The sequence below is a fragment of the Hemitrygon akajei genome, chromosome 9 (assembly GCF_048418815.1).
Source record: "Hemitrygon akajei chromosome 9, sHemAka1.3, whole genome shotgun sequence".
In the NCBI taxonomy this organism is placed as follows: Eukaryota; Metazoa; Chordata; class Chondrichthyes; order Myliobatiformes; family Dasyatidae; genus Hemitrygon; species Hemitrygon akajei.
The window spans coordinates 48122080-48147436 of NC_133132.1; the positions used below are offsets into that span (position 1 = coordinate 48122080).

Genomic DNA, 25357 nt, shown 5'->3' on the forward strand with positions numbered 1-25357 from the left:
GAGAGGTCCGTTGAAGTCTGATGGTACTATTTTTAACAGTATTTATTGATAAAAATACACAAAAATAATATCAATGCAAACACACAGATAATATACTTCGTCAATACTAAATCTAAAAGTGCGGGTATAATAATAATCAATAAGAAATAGCTCTATCGTTGTCTAGGGGATAATGTATTGTCCGATGGAAATATAAACTCACTTTAGTTCAGTCAAGCTGTAGGCTGCAGCCTTTTTGGTTGGAGAGAAAGACGGAGGTTTAACTTGCCCATTCCTTTATGATGTCAATCCTCCGAGAGTCGTTGGGGACTGATTTCCCCTTCGAGGTTAGCTAAAGCCGTGCTTCCGTGGCAAGACCCACCAATTCCGAGGCAAATGGAAAAGGACGCACGTGGGCTGGTTCCACTGGCTTTCGCTGTTACGCTGTTACAGGAGTTCTAGCATTTCTTCTGGTGCGTCTGAAGGGGCTGTTCCTCAGACCCTCTTTTATCTTGACTCACAGGGTCTCAGATGTCAATCAGGTTGGGGTGATGCAATCCCCTCCACCAACCCCCCCTCAGTTCATTGCCCTGGGGCTTCGATGCATCGTACAGGATTCAATACACAAGTCCGTCTCCAAGAGACAATAGCCGTTATCAATGGTTTCGCCTTTCGGAGGCCAGGACACATTCCAAACTCTTTGTGGATTCTGCATGTCTTTCTCTCATTTCCTGGGTCTCCTGACTCGAATCAATAGCGATCCTGCCATTCTCAAAAAGGAGGGGGCCACGGGCGTAAAAAGATTATCCGAGTTCAATTCCCGTCACTGCCTGTCAAGAGATCCTGTGGGTTTCCTCAGGGCACGCCGATTTCCTCCCACAATCCAAAGACCTACCTGCTGGTGATTCGGCTAGGAATTGAATCTGGGTTTGCTGGGTGGCGTGGCTCGAATGCTGTATCTCAATAGGTAAGATTGACCACTGGTACCTGGGAATCGAGTCAAAGGAGAAGCTGGAAACTTCTGGAAAGCCACTGGAAACTGGAACAACAAACAATTTGAAAGAAATCAGTGGGTCAGGCAGCATCTGTTAAGGAAGAAAGAATTAACATTCTGGGTGAACCCTACTGAAAGGTTGAAATTCCTCTTTGTACCAAGGCAGTGCGATTGCAGCAGGACTTGGACAAAGTGGAAGAATGGACAAAATGTGGCAGATGGAATACAGTGTTGGGAAATGTATGATAATGCATTTTGGTAAAAGGAACCATAGTCCAGACTATCTGAATGGGGAGAAAATTCAAACATCAGAGGTGCAGAGGGACAGGAGTCCTCATGCAAAACTCCCAGAAGGTTAATTCACAGGTTGAGTCTGTGGTAAAGAAGGCAAATGCAATGTTGGCATTTATTTCAAGGCGAGTAGAATATAAATACAACGAGATAATGCTGAAGCTTTTTAAGACTAGGCTGCACTTGGAGTATTGTCAACAGTTTTGGGCCCTTATCTCAGAAAGGACGTATTGTCACTATATCAAAGGACATGATGAGAGGGCAGGTGAATGGGGTTGAATGGAATCCCTGGTCAGCCATGATGAAATGGTGGAGCAGATTTGATGGGCTGAATGGCCTACTTCTGCTCCTATGTCTTATGGTCTTAGACCGCATCGCAGCCTACAGAGTGTGTGAGGGGGCATTGCTGGGACTGGCAGGAAGAACTTGAGACTGCACAAATGTCAGTGTCTCACATCATCCCTGGTTGGAAATGATGGTTCCTGCCAAATCCCTCTTTGGGTGCATACACCTTCCCCTGGAGATTTCTCCATGATATTGGGTGCTGCCGGTTTGGACACGTGTAGTATTTGCATTTATTTACTACAGAGGAGTGTTTGGTTTGGCTGGGGACGGGGCCCCAATGGAAAGCATCACTGTTGTCGGGTGAACAAAGGCACTGGAGAGATGTGGCTGGTAGAAATGACAAGTAATCCTGGTGCACCACACTCTCAGAGAAGTTGAGAACCTTTTGGAGTCCATGAGGAAGACCAAGATGTCTGCTCAAACCAAGGCTACATCACATTTTGTGTGGCGAAGATCAAAGGACGATTCCATATTTACAATGCGTCCACAATGGTCCTTTCAAGTACACACAAACTTCATACCTCCCGCTCCGCACCCACACAGCAGACACCCAAATAACAAATTAAAACCAGCATCATCGGGTCTTTCAATTAACTGTAGTATCTAACAATTAACTTGGTTCACGGTTCTCCAGGGATCCGTTATTCAGAGCTGCATTTTAGATTTGATCCACAGCTGGTGGCGGAAGTCGGTTCCGGAAGTCATTTGCCATTCGTGCTAACCACCCCTCCAAAAATTGCTCTAACAAAATCACGAAGCGTCGTGCAGCACAGCCAGGGTTGCTGTAAATACGTTAGAGTAAGTGCGTGGCAGAGTGAAAGCTATGTCAGCACAATAAACCAATTTGGAACTCAGTTGTCTTGCCAACAAATGGGTTCTGTAATCTCTGGATAGGATATATGAGCCTCGTTTCGGGTGTAGGCCACATAATTTGTATCGACTCTCAATAGATGGGCAAAGTCTGCAAGAGATTCGATAACGATTTCTGTTCGCAGGTAAAAAGCAGATAACCAAGTGGCTGTACTTACTAAGCACTTGAATGTTGGACAGTTGTAGCCATGCAGCTCTCCCTCAGAGGGAAATTGGGACCCTCTAGAGAGGGTGCTGCACCCTCTGATATTAAGGTCTGTTTTCATCAATTGATATCTTTTTATAAAATGACCTTCAAATTCAAGAAGAACAAATATGGCTTTCATTACGCTGCTCAGTCTACACATTTCCACTTGTTATAAGACATTTGAATGGATCCTGTCCACAGTAAAGACAAACTCTCTGATCTCTCAGTCTACCTGGCATTTTATTTATTGACCTGCATTGCATTTCCATGGTAACGAACGCTCTATTCTGCGTTCTGTTCCATTTCCTTTTGTGCTGCCTCTTGGCAGAAGAGAAGTGTTAGAAGTGATCTGTCTGGATGGTGTGTGAACAAAAGCTCTTCACTCCGTATGTGACAACAATAAGCCAGTTATAAGTGGCCAGTCGCACACATTGTATCAAGTCAGTACATTTTTTTTGGTATAAATTAGCAAATACCACTTGTAACCTCTTCGAATGTGCAGGTCCTATTGCATAATTCCATCCCAGAGTAGTTGTGAACCGTGCACTATCTGGAATATATTGTACTTTATTCTAAAGTTCCTCCTTCATATTTTATTTTATTTAGGGCAGAGTAGGCCCTTTGAGCCATGCCAGCCAGCAGCCTCCGACAGCCTTGATTAACCCTAGCTAATCACGGGACAATTTACAACAACCAGTTAACCTACCCAGTACGTCTTTGGGCTGTGGGAGGAACCCCAAGCTCCTGGGGACAAACCCAAGCGCTCCACGGGGTAGAGACTCCTTACAGAACGCCGCCGGAATTAAACTCCGAACTCCAGAGTACCCTGATGTGAAACAATGGCGCACCAACTGCTACCTTTGGACACCTGTCCAGCTGCTTTCAGTTCAACAAGGAGAGTTTTATTTAAAAAAAAGTTAACAGCAACACATCTAATTGAGCTCTAGTGACCCAAGTTCAATCCTGGTCTTTGGTGGCATCTGCATGGAATTTGTATGTTCTCCCCGCGACTGTGTTGGTGTCCATGTGTCTGATGTTTGTAACCTGCTAAAGACTAGAATCTGGGAATTTAAACCGGTAACGTTTTAGTTATATAATAGAAAAGTTTTACCGTGCATACGGAGTAGATTTGCCAGTTTCTGATTGTTGTGACACTGGACCAGTAATCCAGAACTCGGGGTTGAAAATCCAGGAGAGATGCCCAAATAGTAGGGCCAAAAAAAATTGGGTAATTTAAATGAGATAATATGGAACAATGATGACACTGAACCTGTCTTTGTGTTGATTTAAGAATCAGTCCAGTTCTCATTTCTTGTATGAGCAATGACCATTGTTGATTTCCGTGAAATTCCGCAAGTGGAATTATGAATCTGATCTGTTAACAGACAGGAAAGCAAATAGAAGTTATCTTCCCTCCGATCATCCAGGCAAAGAAAGAAAGATAAAAGAAAAATAGATTATAAAGAAAAAAAAACAAACCCCCCCCCGCTAATGTTGTGAATGGAAAAAAAACACATTACCCCCCTTCGTTGTGCGGGTCATGGCAAACGCCATGATTACACATGTGAATCCCGTAGCGATCGATCCAAAGTTCCTCCAGCTCCCCCGTAACATGAAAAAAGTATATATAAGAGGAAAAAATAATATCACTACTCTCGATTAATATTTCTCAAATTTTTACCTTTCTCCCCCTGTATCATATAATTAAAAGTATATTTAAATATTCTTCTGTCCTTATTGTCCATCAACTCACTTCAGTGTCCCCGTCTTCATCTTTAATCTGTTTCACTTTTAAATCTTTACTGTGTCTAGCGAATATTTGGGAGTTCTTGTGCAAACTCCTCTGCATCCCGATGATCAGTAAAAAATTATCAGTGTTGCCGGGTGGCGCAATATAAATTTATAATCCTTTTCCCATGAAACTTTTTTTGCTGGGTTAAGTTCCTTCTTTCTCTTCAAAAGGTCATAACTTATATCGGGATAGAAAAGAATTGTTTTCCCTTCTATCATCAATGGCTCATTTCTCTTTCTGGCACGTTGGGCAGCCGCCTTCAGGATCTTTTCTTTATCTTGATATCTTAAGCATTTTATCAAGATTGATCGTGGGCTTTGATCAACTTGAGGTTTTTGTCTTAAGGCTCTGTGGACGCTTTCGATTTCAATCGACTGGGTTCCCTCTTCCATTTCCAAATTTTCCGGGATCCATTTTTGAAATTTTTTATTGGATCCTCTCCCTCTATCCCTTCTTTAAGACCAACAATTTTAATATTATTTCATCTACTAAAATTGTCAAGCACGTCTATTTTTTCCAACAGTCGTTTTCTTTCTGATGTCCAGGCAAGAATATTATCTTCCATTTTATTCACTCTATCAATAGTGTCTCCCATTATTTCTTCCAGCTTTTTAACTTTCTTGTCCATTTTCTCCTGTTTTTTCACCATTTTATCAAACATAGTCTTCATGTTTTTAATCTCTTTTATTATTTTTAATGTTTTTTATTCTTTTAATTCATGCATTATTTGCGCCAAAGCTTCTCTTATGTCTTCAGAATATCTTCCACTTCCAATCTCTTCCTGTTGTTCTTCTTTTACCTCCTCATCTTCATCTGTATGTTCCAGAGAATCCGAATCCACCTCGGGTTCATTTTCACCTCCGCTTCCAATCGTAGCTGGGATTTGTAGTTCAAATTGCTCGTGTTTGCACATGCCCTTTCCTTCGCGCATGCACAGTTCCTGTTGTTCTTCTTGGAGACTGTTGATGTTGCTGCTGATTCCTGTTCTGTATCGCCGGAGGTGAGATGCACTTGAGTCCGAGGCTTCTTCATGGTGGCTGGCCCAGCTTGTACTGTCTTCAAAGTAGAAGTTTTCTTCTTTGTATGTTTAGGAGGCATATCTAAAGAAAATCCTGAGTAGTTTAGATGTAGTTTTTAGAAAATATTTACTAACTTTTCTTCACTTAAACATTAATTTATTAGTTTTTTTTACGGGAGAGCTGGATTTTCACATCTCGATCCTACGTCATCACGTGGCGTCCCAAATAGAGGTTACCTTACATATGGGCACTTGTTTTGGATAGCCATGATTCAGACCACAACACGTGGCTTTCTGTCTGTCTTGTGTTCTGACATGTTTAAGAGCAGATTCCAAACTGCTTCCTTGTGTTGATATGTTCTGTAGATGCAAATATTCATTCCTTTCATCCTCCACCCCTCAATGTACCAGCAGCATTCATGCAAACGCCGTCTCTCGCCCTTGTCCTTGGCAATGGCCTTTAATTGGCTTGAGTTTTTCTTGAGGTAGATTACACGTGTGGACTTGGAGCCTAAGGTTTTGCAGAAACCAAGGTTGTTTGGAAAGCCGTGAGAGGCTCTTTTTTACTTGTGTACCTTGGCACTGACTTCTGAGTCTCGAATCAGGTTTATCATCGGCATGTGACGTGAAATTTGTTAAGTTAGCAGCAGCAGTTCAATGCAAAACATAACATAGAAGAGAAAAATAAATAAAATAATAAATTAATAAATCAATTACAGTATACGTATATTGAATAGATTAAAAAATGTGCAAAAAAACCAGAAATACTGTATATTTTTAAAAAATGAGTTAGTGTCCAAGTGTTCAATGTCCATTCAGGAATCAGATGGCAGAGGGGAAGAAAGCTGTTCCTGAATCGCTGAGTGTGTGCCTTCAGGCTTCTGTACCTCCTTCCTGATGGTAACAGTGAGAAAAGGACGTGCCCTGGGTCCTGGGGATCCTTAATATGGAAGTTGCCTTTCTGAGACACCGCTCCTTGAAGATGTTCTGGGTACTTTGTAGGCTAGTACCCAAGATGGAGCTGACTAAATTTACAACCCTCTGCAGCTTCTTTTGGTCCTGTGCAGTAGCCTCCCCTCCCCATACCACACAGTGATGCAGCCTCTCGGAATGCTCTCCATGGTACATCTACGGAAGTTTTTGTGCGTATTTGTTGACATGCCAAATCTCTTCAAACTCCCAATGAAGTATAGCCGCTGACTTGCTTTTATCATTACATCAATATGTTGGGACCAGGTTAGATCCTCAGAAATCCTGACACCCAGGAACTTGAAGCTGCTCACTCTCTCCACTTCTGATCCCTTTGAGGATTGGTATGTGCTCCTTCGTCTTACCCTTCCTGAAGTCCACAATCAGCTCTTTCGTCTTACTGACGTAAAGTGCCAGGTTGTTGCTGTGGCACCACTCCACTAGTTGACGTATCTCACTCCTGTATGCCCTGTCATCACCACCTGAGATTCTACTAACAATGGTTGCATCATCAGCAAATTTATAGATGGCATTTGAGCCATGCCTAGCCACGCAGTCTTGTGTATATAGAGAGAAGAGCAGTGGGCTAAGCACTCAACCTGAGGTGCGCCAGTGTTGATCTGCCAGTCGTTTAAAAAGCGTAAACAGCAGTGCGTCAGCTGCTCCACTGGCCATCATCCAGACCAGTGGCTGAGATTGAACCCGAACCTGAGCCACCCTTGCTCAGCATAAGACATGCAGTTGATATCTCAGAGATGTGACATCACCCCTCTGCCAACAGCAATGTCTCTACTTCAGTTTCAGACGAGTTAAGATATTGCCAGTTTGAAGTCTCCCCTGACACTGTCCCTTACCTAGGAAACATTAACCACGTTGATGCTGCCTGACCTGCTGAAAGTTTAGTTTTCCTTCTCTTTTATTTCACAATTCCAGCATTTTTCGTTGATTTGGGTGGTGCTTCTCCAAGGCAGGATGTCAGGAGATATGTCAGACCATTGCCCGGTGGACGGAGGTAGACAATGGCTTTGCAGACTTGAGATCCATCAGCCGACTGGTTGGGGAGGGAGCTGCAGGAGTTAGTGGCGGAGAGGGATGCATTTCTGAGTGAGGATAGTGTACGAGGAATGTGCAGGTGATGATCTTCTACCACGCATGCTGCCCTTGTCCTTCAAGGTGAGAGAGGGTGCAGGCTTATTAGGAGCCTGATATCTGAGTGTTTTATCAGGTTTTCCCGTTATACTGATGCAGAGCTCATTAGAACTTTTGAGCTGAAAGACCGTGATCGCCCAAGTCATGTGACATGGCACATGATGATGGTAATGACTGGCGCAGAAGGCCTGAGCTCTGGCAACGCTACTGTTGTCAAACTTCATTTGTAATCTACCTGAATTTCAAGTATTTTATTATGGCATGATGGGGGAAGGCAGTTTAAATGGTTTGGCATGGACCAGATGGGCCGAAGGGCCTGTTACTGTGCAGTACTTTTATTTATTTTACAGCTGCATCACTTTTTTTTTCTCCTCTTTTTAAAAAACTATAGCTTTCTAAAATTGGATCGAGCCTTGGTCAACCTTGGTATTAACGAAACCCAGCCAAAGAAGTTTGAATTAGTATGGCCAAAAGTACTTGCCACGTAACTTTGGAGGGGGTTGTGTGTTTGTGTGTGTGTTCTGAACACAGTGTGACTCATCAGTTGGTTTTGTCAGGTACCATTTTGTTTCAGTGTGTCTGTGGGAGGTGTTTATTTGGGCTTGATGTGCACTCTGCATGCTTTCTGGAGTGTTTCTAGATGCAAAACTGAACATTCTGTTCAGAGAGCCTGCCGCCAGATATCGATGGAAACTTGCAACTGAGCCAAAAGCTGCAACTTGACTCTGGATCAACAAGCCTATCTTGCCCAGCTAGACTCGTGTTTTCCCACTTCCCTTCCCGCCCCCAGCCCAAACATCAACTGTTTATTCATTTCCATAGATTTCTCGCTGACCTGCTGAGATTTTCCCTGCATTTTGTGTGTTGCTGGCACCTGCAGAATATCTCGTATTTGTGGACTCCACCCGCTCTGCTGGTGCTGTACTGCCTCCGATGTGGGCCGTGCGCACGGGGAACAAAATGGTGGTTAGTGTACAGTACAGCCCAGATACCTGAGTGACCTGTGGAGTCGGCGATGGAAATGGCCATTTCAGACTGCCCTCAGGTGGCCTCCGCTGGTCAGGTCCATCTTACTGAGGGGGGGCAGTGAGGCAAGTATTGGGAACACTTCCACCCAGTGGAGGCCTACAGTTTCATTGTGGAGCTAGGCCTACAGTTTCATTGTGGAGCTAGGCCTACAGTTTCATTGTGGAGCTTGGAGCATTGATTCTGGAAGCCAACAAAGGCACAAATTCCACCTGGTCCCTTTCCCTCCGAGTTGAGTTAGTGTGTTGCCTTCACTGCGCCTTCCGACAGAACTACATAACCCTCTCACACAATCCATCTGTTCTTCAGTAGACCTGGCTATGTACTATACAGAAATTCCCAGAAACTTTTCTCGGGTCCGTTTTTCCTCCCAGTCGGAGTATACAGTCAATATTTTAACCTTCCCCTCTGCCATCAGATTTCTGAATGAGCAATGAACCAACCTACAAACACTACTTCAATATTTTAAAGAATATGTGTGTTTTTGTAATTTGTAGTATTTTACACTGTGCCACAGCCACAAAGCAACAGAAGAATTTAAGCTGATGGAGAGGCAGTCCTATGCAGTAACCGTTTTGTCTCCCTTCTCCACAGCATGGGTAGGCTCGGTGTCCGTGGGGATGATTTTCCTCTGCGCCCCCATTGTGAGTGTTTTCACCGACTTGTATGGGTGCAGGAAGACGGCAGTTGCTGGAGCTACTGTGGCTTTCATTGGGCTAATTGGGAGCTCGTTTGTCACGTAAGTTGTCAACTTCAATCTTGTATTTACCAGTGTTTTGTTGTCTCTATTAGAGTAAACACTTACTTCAAATCTGTAAGTTGGCCATCAAGCCCTTGTAATATATATTTGTAACTCCCCTATCAAGCCCCATAGTTTTTGCTATCATTCAGTATGATGGTTGATACTATAGCCCTCAAGACCTCCTTCCTTCCTTTTGACTTAAATATATACAAGGATTTTTGCCCTTCAGTTCCCTAAGGAAACATTACTACCCCTCGGAGACCTGTTTCTGTTGCAATGGCTGCCCCCCCTGTTTGAGACTCTCTCCTGACAGAATCAATGATCCTATTCAGCCCCCTAAGAATATGGTGTTTCAATAAGATTCACTCTCGTGCTTCTGAGCTCTAACGAGCAGAAAGCTGATCTGTTTAATTTTACCTAGGAAATCTTCTCCATATGCAGGATTGTTCCAGCGAACCTCTTCTGTGAAATGTCTTCAATGAATTAATACCTTCAGTGCGTCTCTGCACTTTCTCTCACTGCTGACTTGCAGTAAGACTTCCCTGCCTTTCTACTCTATTCCTCTTGGCACAAGAGCCAACTATTACCTGCTGCAACTTAATTCTAGATGTGTGCGTGCCAGAGGTCCTAAATTACAGCCCCAGTTCAATAATACCCTGTATTTTAGACCATGCTCCTCTTAGACCATGAAGCATATCTCCGTGAACTATTTGTATTCTCCTCAAGCTTCCTTCTTTTGGTGTTGACAACAAACTTTGGCTACCATATATTCACTTCCTCCAAGTTATTAAGCGGCAGGCTGGGAACTGATCCCTGTGGTCCTAGGTTGCCATTCTAAAAACGGCCACTTGCATCCCTACTTGTTCAACACTTCCGCCCTCTTCTATATTAAGGCTCAGGAGGGGGGCAAGTCTGTTCCCATTTGGTTTTCTAGGCCCAAGGAGTGTGGGGGATCTGTAGGATCAAGGAACAACTTTACTTGCCATATACTGTATGTGTTAAGAATTTGCTGTGGTGTGAGGATCAGGGCACAAATTTAATTATATAAAAAAAGAATAAAGTTGAAGATTAAAGTATGGATATGGGATTAAAATATGCCTAAATACCAGCATGCATTTTTACAGTGATCAGCATTATAAAGTGTTTTACAGTACAGTGACCGGAGAAATGAGGGGGGGGGGGGGGTGGGGGGGGTGGGCGAGGACTTGAATGGTTGATCAGATTTACTGCCTGGGGGCTGAAACTTTTAAGGTGACATTTTAATGGGGGGTGGTGTGTGTATGTGTGTGGCCACAGTCATATTAAATAGTTGAGTAGGTGTGAAACCACAAATGTCCCTTTTCCTGTTTCTAGCTTCTGTGGTTTACTAATCCTATTGATTTTTTCTCTCTCTCTGGGTTAACAATGAACGCTGTGATAAATAATTTGAATGCAACTTACTGTTGTTATTCATTCGCTGCTCCCTATCTTTAATGCAGATCGCTGGAACCTCTGTATTTCACATACGGAATAGTTTTTGGCTGTGGTTGTTCGTTTGCCTACCAACCGTCTCTGGTGATTCTGGGCCATTACTTCAAGCAGCGGCTGGGACTAGTGAACGGGATCGTCACGGCAGGCAGCAGTGTGTTCACCATCGTTCTGCCTTTGCTCCTGAAGCAGCTGCTGCCGAAGATCGGGCTCAGCCACACGCTGCGCGTCATTAGTGCCTTCATGTTCGTGCTGTTTCTGGCTGGGTTCACTTACAAACCTTTCCTGCCAGAAGGGGACAAAAGTAAATCCTCAGAACGAAAAAAACTCGACCTCAAAAAATTGTTCAATATGAAGATATGGAAGCTACTTGGGTACCGCATCTGGGCTATTGGAATCCCAACTGCACTCTTCGGATACTTTGTGCCTTATGTTCATCTTGTAAGTATCTCCAATTTATTTGAGGATGATTTCAGTTTCCGTTTTATCTGGACGTGTAAATACTGGATATTCTAACGAAAGGAGTTTTTATTTCAGCAGCTTGCAATCAGCGATGACGGTGCCGTGGAGGGAGATGGTAAAGGCCATTTCTGTGTGGTCTACATCATATAAGCTATTTGATTGGAGACTTTGTGGCTTAAACCTTGATGGTATCCCTGTGATTTCTGGCACAGCGTCAGATGAAATTATCTTCAATCTTGATGCTTTTTACCCATCCCTGGCCAGATAACTACCGTAGATTCCGGACTACAGAGCGCACCTGATTTTAAGCCGCTGGCTCTAATTTTAGAAATAAAATCATTTTTTTAATTGTAAAGGCCGCACCGGATTTTAGGCCGCACCGGATTTTCGGCCGCAGGTGTCCCACGTTGTAATATGAGATATTTACACAGAAAGATATTACACGTGAGGATTTTTTTAACTTTTAATTAAATCCATATGGTAACAAAAACAAATACATATTGCAAATGCTTTTTTTCGAACCGTGCCCGTACGCGGCTACTTTTAAATATACGTTGCGTATACTTCTTTACTGAACAACATTCCAATATCTCCTAACGACTGGTAAAAAATATATATATATTGCAGCCTACCAGGAAAAGTTATTGATACCTTTAACTTAAAAGCAGAGTTCGCTCAGATCCAAAGCCGCTCGCGTAATGCGCTCCCCCCCTCCTTTCCGTTTCATCGCAAACGGCATTTAAAAGCAGTGTTCGCTCGGATCCAAAGCCGCTCGCGTAATGCGCTCCCCCCCTCCGTCCCGTTTCATCGCAAACCGGCATTTTCCCACAAGACACCGCGAAACCGGGTGTGACGTCATAGCATCCCGCGATGTAGTACAGAAAACAAATATAGTTTAAACTAAGTAGTCAGCACAATGCTTCGAGTGTTTTCCATGTTGATGAGGGGTGAGTACAAATGACTGATTTACAATAATTTAATTGTGAAAGTGCGCTTGATTTATCGTACAATTTCATTGGACCTCTGTGAACTACTCATCAATTTTATTGGTCTACTGTTACGAGGCAAAATGTTTACGAGGCGGCATGAAAAAAAACCTTGCATTAGCCGCTCTGGATTATTGGCCGCAAAGTTCAAAGCTGTTCAAAATGTGGGAAAAAAGTAGCGGCTTAAAATCCGGAATCTACGGTATTCACTCTGACCTAATAAACACCAGACTCTGATATGGTCTTTTATTCAAACCTTACACAATGAATGCGGGGCCACGGGGGGTGTTGATACACACAGAGACCCAGGGGTAAAAGGACCTAGGTAAAAGTGACAAGGTGGACAGCGTAGTGATATGGTCGGACATTCCTTTCTTCGGCGACCGTGGCTCTGTATGCAGTAGTTGGGAATGTCACAGCACGCTTGGAGTATTTGAGGGCCGTTTTGGTTGCTGTGTTATTAAGAAAAGGATGTAATTGTAATATTTTTGTCGGGCATACCAAGACACTGTGAAAAGCTTTAGTGTGCCCTGCCCACTCAGACAGATCATTCCAAACTCAAGATCATATGATACAGAAGGAAAATAGAGTGTGGCGTGAAGTGTTGTGGCTGTGAGGAAGGGCAGTGCAGGCAGACAAATGATGCAAAGTCTTTGATGAAGTAAATTGCGAGATCGCGATTCATCTTTGTCATATGGAGGTCTGTTCAGTGGGACGATGGAGTGGGCAAAGAAAAGATTCACAAGGGTGTCACCTGGAAGGGAGTTTTTGAGTGAAACACGAGGTTGATGGCAGCTTTTTACCCATCCCTGGCCAGGAACCTAACCACTGCGACCGGACCAACATCAGGCTCTGATCTGGCCTTCAATCGTTTGGTCAAGCCCCTCGTCTTGCCCAACGTGCCACAGTGGTCAGTGGCAGGACTGGGCCCGGGGCGGAGGTATGGCAGACTCTGTCACGGTGAGTGCTGGCAGAGGGACGGCAGATTCCCAGAGACGGAAAACAAGAGTTTTGACGCAGGAAAGCCGACAGAGCATTGGTGACGTGACCAAGCGACATTGCGAGACAAATCATTCTCCACAAACACTATTCCCAAGAAATCTACTCCAGTGCTAAATGAGAGCACTCTTTAAATAATCGGAGAAACCAGGAAACCCCGTGCCAGTCACAATTGACTTGACAAGATTAAACAAGAAAACACCAGGATTTAACAGCTCTGGTTAAGATAATGATTAGTAAATGCAGATGCTCCTGAAACTAGGATCCCAACGCTCTGCAGCTCACTGCTGAGGCCCACCCAGGGCTCGTGGTACAGTGAATGGCAGATCCACTCTATTGTTGAATAGAGAGCCGGGGTGAAAAAGGACCTAGGTAAAGTGACAAGGTAGACGAGACGGTGACGTGGTATGACATGCTGGGACTGTTTACTGTGGGTTGCCGGAGGGGGATCTTTATGAAATGTTTATTGACCATTATGACCTTTATAAAATCACGAGGGGTACAGATAGCCTGTTACTCAGGGAAAGGAAGTTTAAAACTAGAGGGCATAAGTTTACAGTGAGGGGGAAAATTTGAGGGACAAGTTCTTCGGTGGGTGGCTGGTATGAAACAACTGCCAAAGGAAGTGGTGAAACAGGACATGTAGACAGAGACGTTGACAGGAAAGGTTCAGAGACTTGCCTGAGATGGTCATTTTAGCACAGAGATCCTATAAAGGAGTAAATTGTTTCTATAAAACCTATGCCCTCAGACACGCCCTTTGTGTGAAATAGTTTTACTAGCTACCCCATCTATTCCTTTTGATAATTTTATACACCACAAATTGGGTCATGCCTCAGCCTTGCTAAATTGGTTTAGTAGGTACCAATCATGCTGATCAATGCATTACAACAGTGCATTGAGGTAGTACAGGCCAAAACAACAGCAGAATGCAGAGCGCATTGCCAGTAGATAGTAAGGTCATTAAAAGAAGGTAGATTATGAGGTCAAGAGTCCATCTTATTTACTAGGAACCATTCAATAGTCTTTGAACAGCGGAAGGAAGCTATGTTTAATTATGTTTGCTGCCTTGCTGAGCCAGCAAAGTGTGGACAGAATCCATAAGATCTGGGAGCAGAAAGGAGAGATCCGAATTTCTTTGGCCTCCTGAAGAAGTAGTTGCCACTGGAGAGCTTTCTCGGGCTATGTGCCTACGTGGTTGGTTACCGTATCGTTGTTTCAGATGCGGCCCACCTCAGTGGTGTCGTCCGCAGATTTGTAGATGGAGTCAGAGCTGAACCAGGCCGTGCAGTCATGATTGTACAGGGAGTAGAGGAGGGGGCACCAACTAACCCAGCTTGTCACGCTCTCATTACCAGTATGATGTTTCAACCCAGACCTCATCTCTCCTGCATCCTGTCCAGTGCAGAGCTGTGTAAGTCGCCCTCACTGGGCTCATATACAGACTTGGCCCGGTAGCCAACTCTGCTGACAGCCATGTGACTCAGCCAACTCTGCTGACAGCCATGTGACTCAGTGGTGAGAAGGCCACCTTTATAACAATAGATGTCGGTATGATTTGGGGTTCAACCAAACAAGAAAGCTGGGATATTCTGATTAATGGAACCTTGACTCGAGCGAATGCTGTGTAATCACTGCCCATATAGAATTAACAGTCGCTGAGAAGCAACAAATTATACACCAGCATAAAATTATAAAGAAAGTGTCTTTGCCAATTTCAGTTTTCTCGAACAGTTATTAAGAGAAAGATCAGAAAGAAAAGAAATAAAAGGGCCCATTACAGTTAGACCAGTCTAAATGTGCACCTGATCATTGGAGCTCATCTCCGAGTAAAACCGTTACTCACAACGCTGATCACCAATTGCCGGTAGAATTTCCCATCTTGGACTCCTCCTCATGAAGCCCTCGCGTTTTCCAATCAGGACAAATGCTACAGGCGCCTTCCTGGTATTCTCTCCTCATCTCCCGCCAGAAGACCACGAACCTCACCACTGTCTGTCACAGATCTCTCTGGAACTTTCTCCCGAACCCACTCATCCTAACTGGCTGACACACATTCCTAAGTTGAGCAACATGGTTCCTTATCTGTAGCCAGAATCAGAACATTCTACCAGCAGGACATACTGCTTTTACAGAAAGCTACCAGAATGAAACCTCTCAGAGCTTAGCAGCAGAAATCTTAACCAGGGCATTACACACAATACCCGGCTGGGGCCTAACTAATGTTTATGAAGTGATAACATGATGTCCAGCTCTTGTATTCTTTGCCACGGCCATGGAAAGCAAGCGCCCCGTGGGCCTTCACTTTGCGGTGTCACTTTCCGGATTATAACCGCAGTCAGTCTGCACCCGTGGAGAGAAACCAAGCTGAGATTGTGGGTCACTGACAACCCTGATTGACCTTGGGCACCAACAGATGCTGCTGACCTGCCAAGTATTGCAAGGACTTTGTTTTTATTTCAGATTTCCAGCATCTGTAGTGTTTTCTGTTTGTACTTGGATAATCGAGAGGTGTCCAAAACACCTCGGCAACTGCGGCATCTAAATGCAAGTGAACAGATGTGCACTGGTCTTGGTAACAATTACCACGGAGCTGCCAGACAATTATAGACGCCCATGGGGCTCGCAAACCTTTTTCAGGGAAGGTGGGAGATTGGTGTCCTTTGCTAGATCTGGTCTTTGACTCTGGACACACCGATGTGGCTTGTAACCCCCTGGAATTGCCTAGCAGGCTGTTTAACTCTGTGGCAATCGTTAATTGTCTTCTAAGTGCCACCGGCGTCGACATCCCACAGTCAGCATCGTGTGCCGTGTCGTATGACATCGGTAATCGTGGTCTCGTGACTATGATTGTCCTAGGCAAACTTTTCTACAGAACTGGTTGGCCATTGTTGCCTTCAGGGTAGTGTCTTTATAAGGCAGGTCATTATCGATACTCTTCCGAGATTGTCCGCCTGGCATTATGGTCGCATAACCAGGACTTGTGATGTGCACCGGCTGCTCATTTGACCATCCACCACCAGCTCCCATGGCTTCACGTGACCCTGATCGTGGGTCTAAGCAGGTGCTACGCCTGGCCCAAGGGTGACCTGCAGGCTGGCGGAGGGAAGGAGCTCCTTACACCACCTCTGGTAAAGACGTATCACCACCCCACTGCGTAAATTTGAAATAAAACTCAATGTTCACACCCAGTCATGCTTGTGGGAACAAAAATTAAGGGTAAAGTGCCAAAGGTAGTGATTGAGTGATGAGGAGTAATAATGTTAAAGGTGAATGCTCGAAACGCTCAGCAGATTGGGCCAAACTTGTGAGCAGAGAAATATAATGCTCAGCACTGACCCCAAAAGTTGGCTCGGTATCTATCTCTCTGTGTGCTATCTGATTTACTGAGTCCTGGCAGCATTTTCTGCCTGTGGTTCTGACCAATCTTTAGGGATTAGGACAACCTGGTGGAAAGTAACAAGGTGACGTTCTTACACATTTTATACTCCCTCCACTATTTCTGTCAGGGGCTGTCCACTGGGTTTGTGACAAATGACGGCAAAACATGCCTGAATTGGTTATACCTTTCACTTGGGGCTATCAGCATAGTCTCACACTGCTACGGTTGCCCGTAACCCAGGGTAACAAGGACTTGGCTGCCTTTCTGGCTGTGAAGTAAGTTGCTCGAAAGCTCAGACAGGCATCATAGTGACTCATGGAAGAATTCGCAGATAAAAATCTGTGTCGTCTAAAATAAATCCGAGCTCTCTTTGGCTGCAGGGTGACCAAGAAGCTGCTGTCCCTGAAATTTTGACCGCGTTAATGTTTGTTCATCTGGTGTACTTGTGCAGATGACACGGGCTACTGGAGTTCATCTGGCAAACTTGTTCTCTGGGTAGCTTTGTTTTTTTAAAAAAAAAGCTAGCTACCTCAGCTTCGATATCTTTTGACTGTTGCACATGTTTTGGCAGTTGCTCCCCCCCCGGACCCCTCTCCTACCTGTCCCTCTTTCCAATTCAAAGACGTGGCAGATTTTACTCGTTTCTGCTGCTCCTCTATGCTTCGGCGCAGAATATTTACAGTGCAAATCTCGGCTGCCCTTCCAATCAGCATGACCTTTACGTAACTTTTGGATGTTTGCTTCGGTGCGTGTATCTGAGAGGCCAGGCTTGGCAGCTCCGCTCGTCAGCCGCGGCACTGAACTTGGATGTGGTCAGGAGAGGCGTGTCTTTCCTCTGTTTTGTAACACTGCCGTACATCGGCACACGTGTGCACTGTACTCGCGGGTTTTGTTCCTTGTCAGCAGCGCCTCTTTCAGATCTGACGTTAAATGCCACAGCTGAGCTGGTGTTTTGAGTAGGAAGGATGGCCGTGGGATCTTTTGGGGAAGGTGGAACTGTTGGCTGCATGTTAGCCAAGGGTGGGAGTGGGGGTATGTGACATGTACTGTCATGACGAGTGATACGTGGGTCCCCCACCTGGGCTCGGTTAATGGTAGGGGCCCATGGCATTAAAAAAGGTTGGGAACCCCTGCTCTGGAGAATGGAGGTCTGGCCTGCGTGGTGTCTACCCTGTTTTACAGGCCTGCCATCCCAGGATCTAAAGTGGTGAATCTTCACTGCACTTCCTCAGTGACAAGTAGATCTTCAGGAGAGCAAAGCTACGCAATACTCCACAGATACTGCCTCACCAAGATCCTGCATACCGACAGACCTATTTACTCCAACATTTAAAGCCTCTCTCAATAAGCGGCAAGGTATTAACTGATGTACCCGCGTGTTAGTTTTCTGCATTGTTGGCCAAAAACCCCACTGTGGATGGGGCTCATTATCCAGAGTCATGAACTGCAACTCGGGGGGCGGGGAATCGAAAAATGCTAGAATTGCTCAGCTTTTCCATCTGTCTGGTAATCTTTCACATCTGTCTTAAATATTCAGATTCTCCTTCCCTCCCCCCTTCCCACCTAATAAGGAAACGAGCTCCAAAAGACCTGAGGACTTGAGAGAGCTAGCGGGTTAAAATAAGTGACTACACATTTGTAGTTCCCATTTCTAGTTCTGTATCCTGGTGTGGGGTAGGCTGCGATTAGCCTCAGCTAGCAGTGACCCTCGGCAATCCCGTTCTTGATTCTCTCAAGGGGAAATCGATCTACTCCACGCCCACCCCGTCAAGACACTTGGGACCTTGGACGTTTCAGTGAAGTCCCCTCTCAATCTTCCGATCTCCGGCGGATGCAAGCAGGACCATTTCAGGCACTAGTCCAGTAAACTCTGAAACTGTTTTCAACTTATTAACTTCCTTCCTTAAATACTGTATCCTTTTTACAATATTTTTATTCAGAAGGAAAAAACAAGATTTACAGAGTGCAACACATAGATACATCTCAACATAAAGTGTATACATTCATATATTGTAATAAAATTGATCAAAATGTTATAGCATAACACATAAAGGTATACCACTCTAATCAAAAATTTAAAGATAGGTCATACATCATAAAAGGAATTTTTATATATATATATAAATATAAAAGAAGTCAACCCCCTACCAACTACCAAAGAAAAAAGCTGATGGATGACAATTGATAATTAGAAAAAAAACGTATTCACTTAAGAAGAGAAGATAAAAATATACATAAGTCTGTGCACTGTTAAACTTTATAAATTGGAAAAGTAATTTAGGAAAGGTCCCCAAATATCATAAAAAGATTGTTTCGAATTTAAGACTGAGCAGCGGATCTTTTCTAAATTTAAATACGACATAATATCACGTAGCCATTGAAGATGTATAGGAGGGGTAGACTCCTTCCATTTAAGCAAGATTGCTCTTCTTGCTAAAAGAGAGGTAAAAACTAAAACCTGTAGGTTAGGAGTATTTAAAGTTGTATCTTCATTTGCAATAATACCAAACAAGGCAGTAAGGGGATTTGGGTCAAATTGGACCCTAAAAAGTTGTGAGAGGGTATGAAATACTTCCCGCCAAAACGTTTCAATTGTAGGGCAAAACCAAATCATATGAATTAAAGAGGCATCAGCAGAGTTGCATTTATTACAAAGTGGAGAAACATTCAGGTAAAAACTGGACGACAACTGTTTAGAAATGTAAGCTCTATGAACCACTTTAAATTGTAGAAGAGAATGACAGGCACAGAAGGATGATTTATTAACCCGTTTAAGAATTTTATTCCATCTATCATCAGAAATCTGACAATTTAGGTCATCCTCCCAAGCTTTTTTTAATTTTATCTAAAAAGTCTTGTCTAGAATCAGTCAACAAGTTATAGATACCGGTAATAGAACCATTAACAAAAGGTTTTAAATTTGAAAGGTCGTCCAGTAAATTTTTATCAGGATCCTAACTGGCCTCAAAAGTAGGAAGCTTGTATTTCAGTAAAGTGAGATCTCATTCAATTAAAGTACTGTATCAACTCCCTACTTGGCAATGAACAGTAAAATTGTGTTGTGCTCCTTGCTGTTCCTGAGTGTTTTGGTGTGAATCGTAGAGCAATTGTGCTCCAGGTGCTTCTTAAGATGTCAAATTTCTGCAGGGCAGCAGGCTTGTGGGGCTTTGTATGCGGGAGGGCTCGTCCAAGGGCAACTTGCACTGCTCATCATCGATGGAAAGCAGCCAAGAGTCATTGTGTGGCCTGTTACCGTTAGCTGAGGCTAATCATAGTCTGCCTCACACCAGGGTATAGAATGCAGCTTGCAGCCGTAGTCCGGGCCGAATGCAATCCAATGGACTTCTACTTCTAGCAACCGCTCTGCAATCGGAGGACTGGGCGCGGCTAGAAGCTGTGCCAAAGATGTCCCACCTGAGAACTGCATGTCAGAATCCCAGACTTGCAAAGATTCCTAGACAGCAGGGATTGTTGTAGGTTCATATCTGCACCTTCTGGCATGTATTAAAATCGGTGCATGCCAGCTAGAACGGTTTGTAAGTAACCTGTTATTTCACTTGGCTAGGGTTAAGGTAAAAGGGGAGGACTTGATTTATAAACTCTCCTGCTGCTATTTTAGACCTGTTGATTCGCGGAGACGAGGGGGGTTAACTGTCCAGGTGAATGGTCTTGACCTGAAGTAACAGCTTGCACGGTTCCCTGGTCGCTGAGTTCTTCTAGCGGTGCTTTTCTGTTTTATTTAGTTCCTTGGTCTTGCCCTGGCTGCTCGGCCGTTCCATTCCAGTGCAGAATTCCCAGCCAGCTCACTGGAAGTGAGGGCCAGTTGTTGGCACGTGGCCACAAGTTACATTCCTGTGAGCCGGGTGCCGCTCAGTCGATTTTGTGCCCTGCACCGAGCATCGAAACCTGGAAAGCCTCAGCCCGGGCTCGTTTATTGGGGGATAAATCCCGTTGAGCTAATTACTTCCACGTAATTGACCATGAAAACTGATGTGCTGCCTTGTTTGGGTTGCATAGATTAAAAGGATTATGCACTTATTTTCCTGGATGGAGCTTCCTGAAGTGCTGTTTTGTTGACCCTTGGCCAAATCCATGAGGTTAGAATCAGAATAGTAATGGCTCAGCTTCCTGGGCATTTCTGTACATCAAGTGCAAATTGTGAAATTGGGGGCCAATGTTCTTTTGAGGAACCTAGAGCATGCAGACAATTTTCATTCTGAGTAGACACTGATGATTGAGCCTAATCCTGCACCACTCCTAACCAGTCTCATTAACCGGCCCCTCCCCCAGATTCTCATTCTCTCCTGACCCGCTCGCTACGGTTTAATTTGGGCCGCCATTTCTCCTACCAAACGGCCTCTGTTTGGGATGTGGAAGGAAGCTGGAGCAGTGGGTGGTTGCCTGCAAGGTCACAGGGAGAACTACACACACACACACACACACACACACACACACACACACACACACACACACACACACACACACACACACACACACACACACACACACACACACACACACACACACACACACACACACACACACACACACACACCTCCCTCCCGGAATTGTACCCATGATAAAAAGGAGCAAAACGAGGCCATTCAGCCCATTGAGTCTGTTCCACCATTCAATGAGACAACCCCCCACCAACCTGCCCATCGATCTGAACTCTATTGAATACAGGCCCAGCACCCTCATACAGTCCTCACTTAGATCCTGGGAACAGTCTTGTGAACTTCCTCTGACTGTCTCCACAATCTGCACATACTTCCTTGTGTGGTCCCTGAAATTGCTCACGTATTCCAAATGCTGTCTGACCAAAGCCTTGAAACCTCAGCAGTGCACCCTTGCTTTTACGTTCTGTTCCTTGTGTCACCGTGTTGCAAGGCCACAGCTTTTCTAGTCGCTTTGGGCAGTAATTAACGTGCATTTTCCCATCCCGACTGAGCTCCACACTGATCAAATTGACAAGATGCAGTCTGTTCGTTCAGAAACCTGAAGCTGGCCTCTTGCCCATTCATTCCACTTTCCTGCACTGTCATTGCTATTAATAACTCGGGAATGAGGTGTGCTAATTGGGCCAGAACGAAGAGAAGCAGCCTGACATTACTTTTGTGAATGTGTTTTCCATCAGTGGGGCCTAGGGTTTTGGAATTGGCAGTTTCTGTGATTTTAAAAATTATGGATCGGAAACCCCCCAAATTAGTCAGTTTTCCAGTAACAGTACCTTGAAAAAGTATTCAGTGCCCGCAACAATTTTCACATTTAACTGACTCATTTTTCTGTTTAAAATATTTAAAGGAGGGTTTTTTGAGCTAATCTGAATTGAGCTAAATTGAGGCTGAAGAAGTAATTACTTGTAATTACTACACTAACTTTCCTCTGGTATGATACTGTATATTACTGTACCAACTCATCCAATGTGTTGATGTAGAAAATTGGAGGATCAGCTGAATACCCTCTCTCTGTAGGGTCCAACAGCAAGGCAGATTTTCAGCAGACCAAACCAGAATGAAGACAAAAGAGCATTCAAGCCAAATCAGGGAAATAATAACAAGAGAGTACAGAGAAGATTTACTAGAATGTTACCTGGGTTTCAGCACCTAAGTTACAGAGAAAGGTTGAACAAGTTAGGTCTTTATTCTTTGGAGCGTAGAAGGTTGAGGGGGGGACTTGATAGAGGTATTTAAAATTATGAGGGGGATAGATAGAGTTGACGTGGATAGGCTTTTTCCATTGAGAGTAGGGGAGATTCAAAGAAGAGGACATGAGTTGAGAGTTAGGGGGCAAAAGTTTAAGGGTAGCACGAGGGGGAACTTCTTTACTCAGAGAGTGGTAGCTGTGTGGAACGAGCTTCCAGTAGAAGTGGTAGAGGCAGGTTTGGTATTGTCATTTAAAGTAAAATTTGATAGGTATATGGACAGGGAAGGAATGGAGGGTTATGGGCTGAGTGCGGGCCAGTGGGACTAGGTGAGTGTAAGTGTTGGCATGGACTAGAAGGGCCGAGATGGCCTGTTTCCGTGCTGTAATTGTTATATGGTTGTATAAGCACTAATCTGGGGAAGGGTACAAGACCATCTCAAAGGCACTGAACACATGTTGCAGCTCAGTCCAGTCCGTCGTGGAAAAAGTATGAAACCACAGCCACAGTGCTGAGGTCAGGCCATCCCTCTCAACTGAGTCACTGTAAGAGAGGCTACTCTGACACCAACCGTCACTGAGTGAGCTGCAAATGTCAGTGGGTGCGACTGGAGATGAACAAACAAGCTGGATGAACTCAGCAGGTCGGGCAGCATCCGTTGAAAGGAGCAGTCAACGTTTCGGGCCGAGACCCTTCGTCAGGACTGAAGGAGGGGCCAGGAGCCTATAAAGAAGGTGGGGGGGAGGGTGGGAAACCCATCGGAGGAAATATCAAGGGGTGGGGGAGGGGAAGCAGGGAGGGGATGGGCAGAGGAGAAGCAGGGAGGGGATGGGCAGAGGAGAAGCAGGGAGGGGATGGGCAGAGGAGAAGCAGGGAGGGGATGGGCAGAGGAGAAGAAGGAATCTAAGGGCATTATGGGTAGTAGAAGAAGACAATCATGAGAGGTGATGGGCAGCTAGAAGAGGAGACAGTGAGGGAAGGGAGAGGGAGTAAACACTAAGGGGTACGTGTGGTGTAAATCTAATACTCTGCCTCAGCCAAGTAACGGCATCCCTACTGGAAAGTATGGTGGAGGTAGCATCATGGACTGGAAATCTGGTCAGTGTTGAATGCTGAAGGTGAACACGGCTAAATACAGAGATACCCTGGATAAAAGGCTGCTCGCCTCTGCCAGAAAGCTTAGACTGGGGAGGAAGCTTTGTCCTTCAGCAGGACAATGGCTCAGCAGACTGCCGGAGCAAACCATGGAGGTGCTTCAAATGAAGAAAATTGATATTCCTGAGTGGCCCAGTCAGAGCCGTGACTTCAACCTGATCGAATATCTCTGGCCTGACCCCAGGATTGCTGTCTACCGCCACTCCCCAAATCACTTGGCAATTTTGCAAGGGCGGGGGGGGGGGGGGGTGGGAAACTCTTGCTCTATCATGTTGTGCAAAGCTAACGGAGACGTATCACCACTAGGTGTGTAGCTGCGCGAGTTGGTTCAGCTAAGTACCGAGCAAAGAGGACGCGTGCTTTCCAGCTGCTGACACATCAGGTTTTGAAATTTCAGTTTTTAATGCTTTACAATCTTCCCTGAGTTTTGGGCCCTGCTGTGAAAAAGGAGCCTGTGATTCACAGATACAAATTCTCATTTAAATTGATCAGAATCTGTGGTTGTCGTACTCCGTGTGGACGGAGGGTTGGGCTTTTCAAGGCACTGTAGGTGGAGGATGTTTCTCTGTAAGTTATCGCAGTATTGCTCAGGAAGTTTGATAATCAGTTGACACCATTTCTGCAACATTCTAGGTGAATGCTCGGTAGTTTTGTAACAGTGTTATCGTGGCAGGATCCAGCCTGCTGGCAGAAGGATTTTTTTAAATATATAATGGGAGAGTTTGCAAGATAAAACTGTCATAGTTGATAGCGTATTCCTGAAACGTCGGAACTGAAGAGTGAGATGAAGCTGCATTGTGGCATTGGGCGGTGTGTTTCAAGCTGGGGAGAAGCCATTGCGCCCAAAAGTAATTTTGAAATGGCTGTTCAGTTGATTTCTGCACACCACCAGCCTGCTGTGGTTGACTGCGGGAATTCCGTAGGGTTTTGGAGCACAAGGAGGCACTTTGTCTCGGTTGGGGCACATCTGCGTGTCTCCTGCAACATGGGAGGCTGAAGAAATGTAACCACCAATCTAATTGTTACCCCGGGGAGACGGGCCGACTCGGCACTGAGCCATGCGTGGGAGTTGAGACTTTAGCGTCACACTGGTTTGTCGAGACTGCGTTTGGCTCCCAAAACCGGGTTGTCGGGGTTGCTGATAAACATTTCCCCCCCACTTCCAGTGCAGCTTCAGAGTGAAGCTGCCTTTGCGCGCCTCATGGTGGGGAGAAGGTTGCTGCCGGCTGTAGAAATGCCCCATCTTTGTGAATTTATAAGTCTAATGGTTTGTAGAAAGAAGCTGTCCTGTAGCCTGTTGGTCCTGTCTGCCAGACGGTTTGTGGTTGGGGTGACGGGCGTCTCCGATGGTTTTTCCAGCCCTTCTCTCTGCACCTGGTGCTATAAATGTCCTCAGTGGAGGGAAGTTCACATCCAGAGATGCACTGGGCTGTCCGTACCACTCTCAGCAGTGCCCAGCGATCGAGGTTTCTTTAAGTGTACTCCTACATCCCCTACACTCCTCAGGAGGACTCCTTTGATATCTGTACCTCAATGTTCTTTATCAACTCGGGTTCCCATAATCCTGCCAGCCCTGCCCTTCACTTTAACATTAACCTGCTACCCCTGAGCATACTTTTAGAAACTTGCCTGGAGTCTTTTTGCCCGTTAACAATCTGCCCTAATCAATGTTTGCACGTCCCTGGTCTAAAGCCATCAGAATGATCCTTCCTCCGATTCAGTAATTTCACTGGTGGATCAGCCAATCGTCTCCCATCACTAATTTAAAATTATTGTCACTGGGTCCGAACATACTCCCCCACTGGTACTTGTCCACCCTCCCTTCCTAAGGGATTGAGAGTAGCTTCTTCACTACGGATTCCTCTGGATCATCTTCCGTGTAGATAATGGATTGCCTGGT

General features: G+C 45.0%; 1 protein-coding gene across 1 annotated transcript in view; it reads left to right on the forward strand.

The window, feature by feature from the left end:
* Positions 1-25357, forward strand: part of slc16a10 (solute carrier family 16 member 10) — an 82732-nt gene that overhangs the window by 39964 nt on the left and 17411 nt on the right. The window contains exons 2-3 of the mRNA XM_073055921.1: positions 9215-9359; positions 10841-11270. Coding sequence (XP_072912022.1) covers positions 9215-9359; positions 10841-11270 — 575 coding nt within the window. The remainder of the gene's footprint in view (positions 1-9214; positions 9360-10840; positions 11271-25357) is intronic.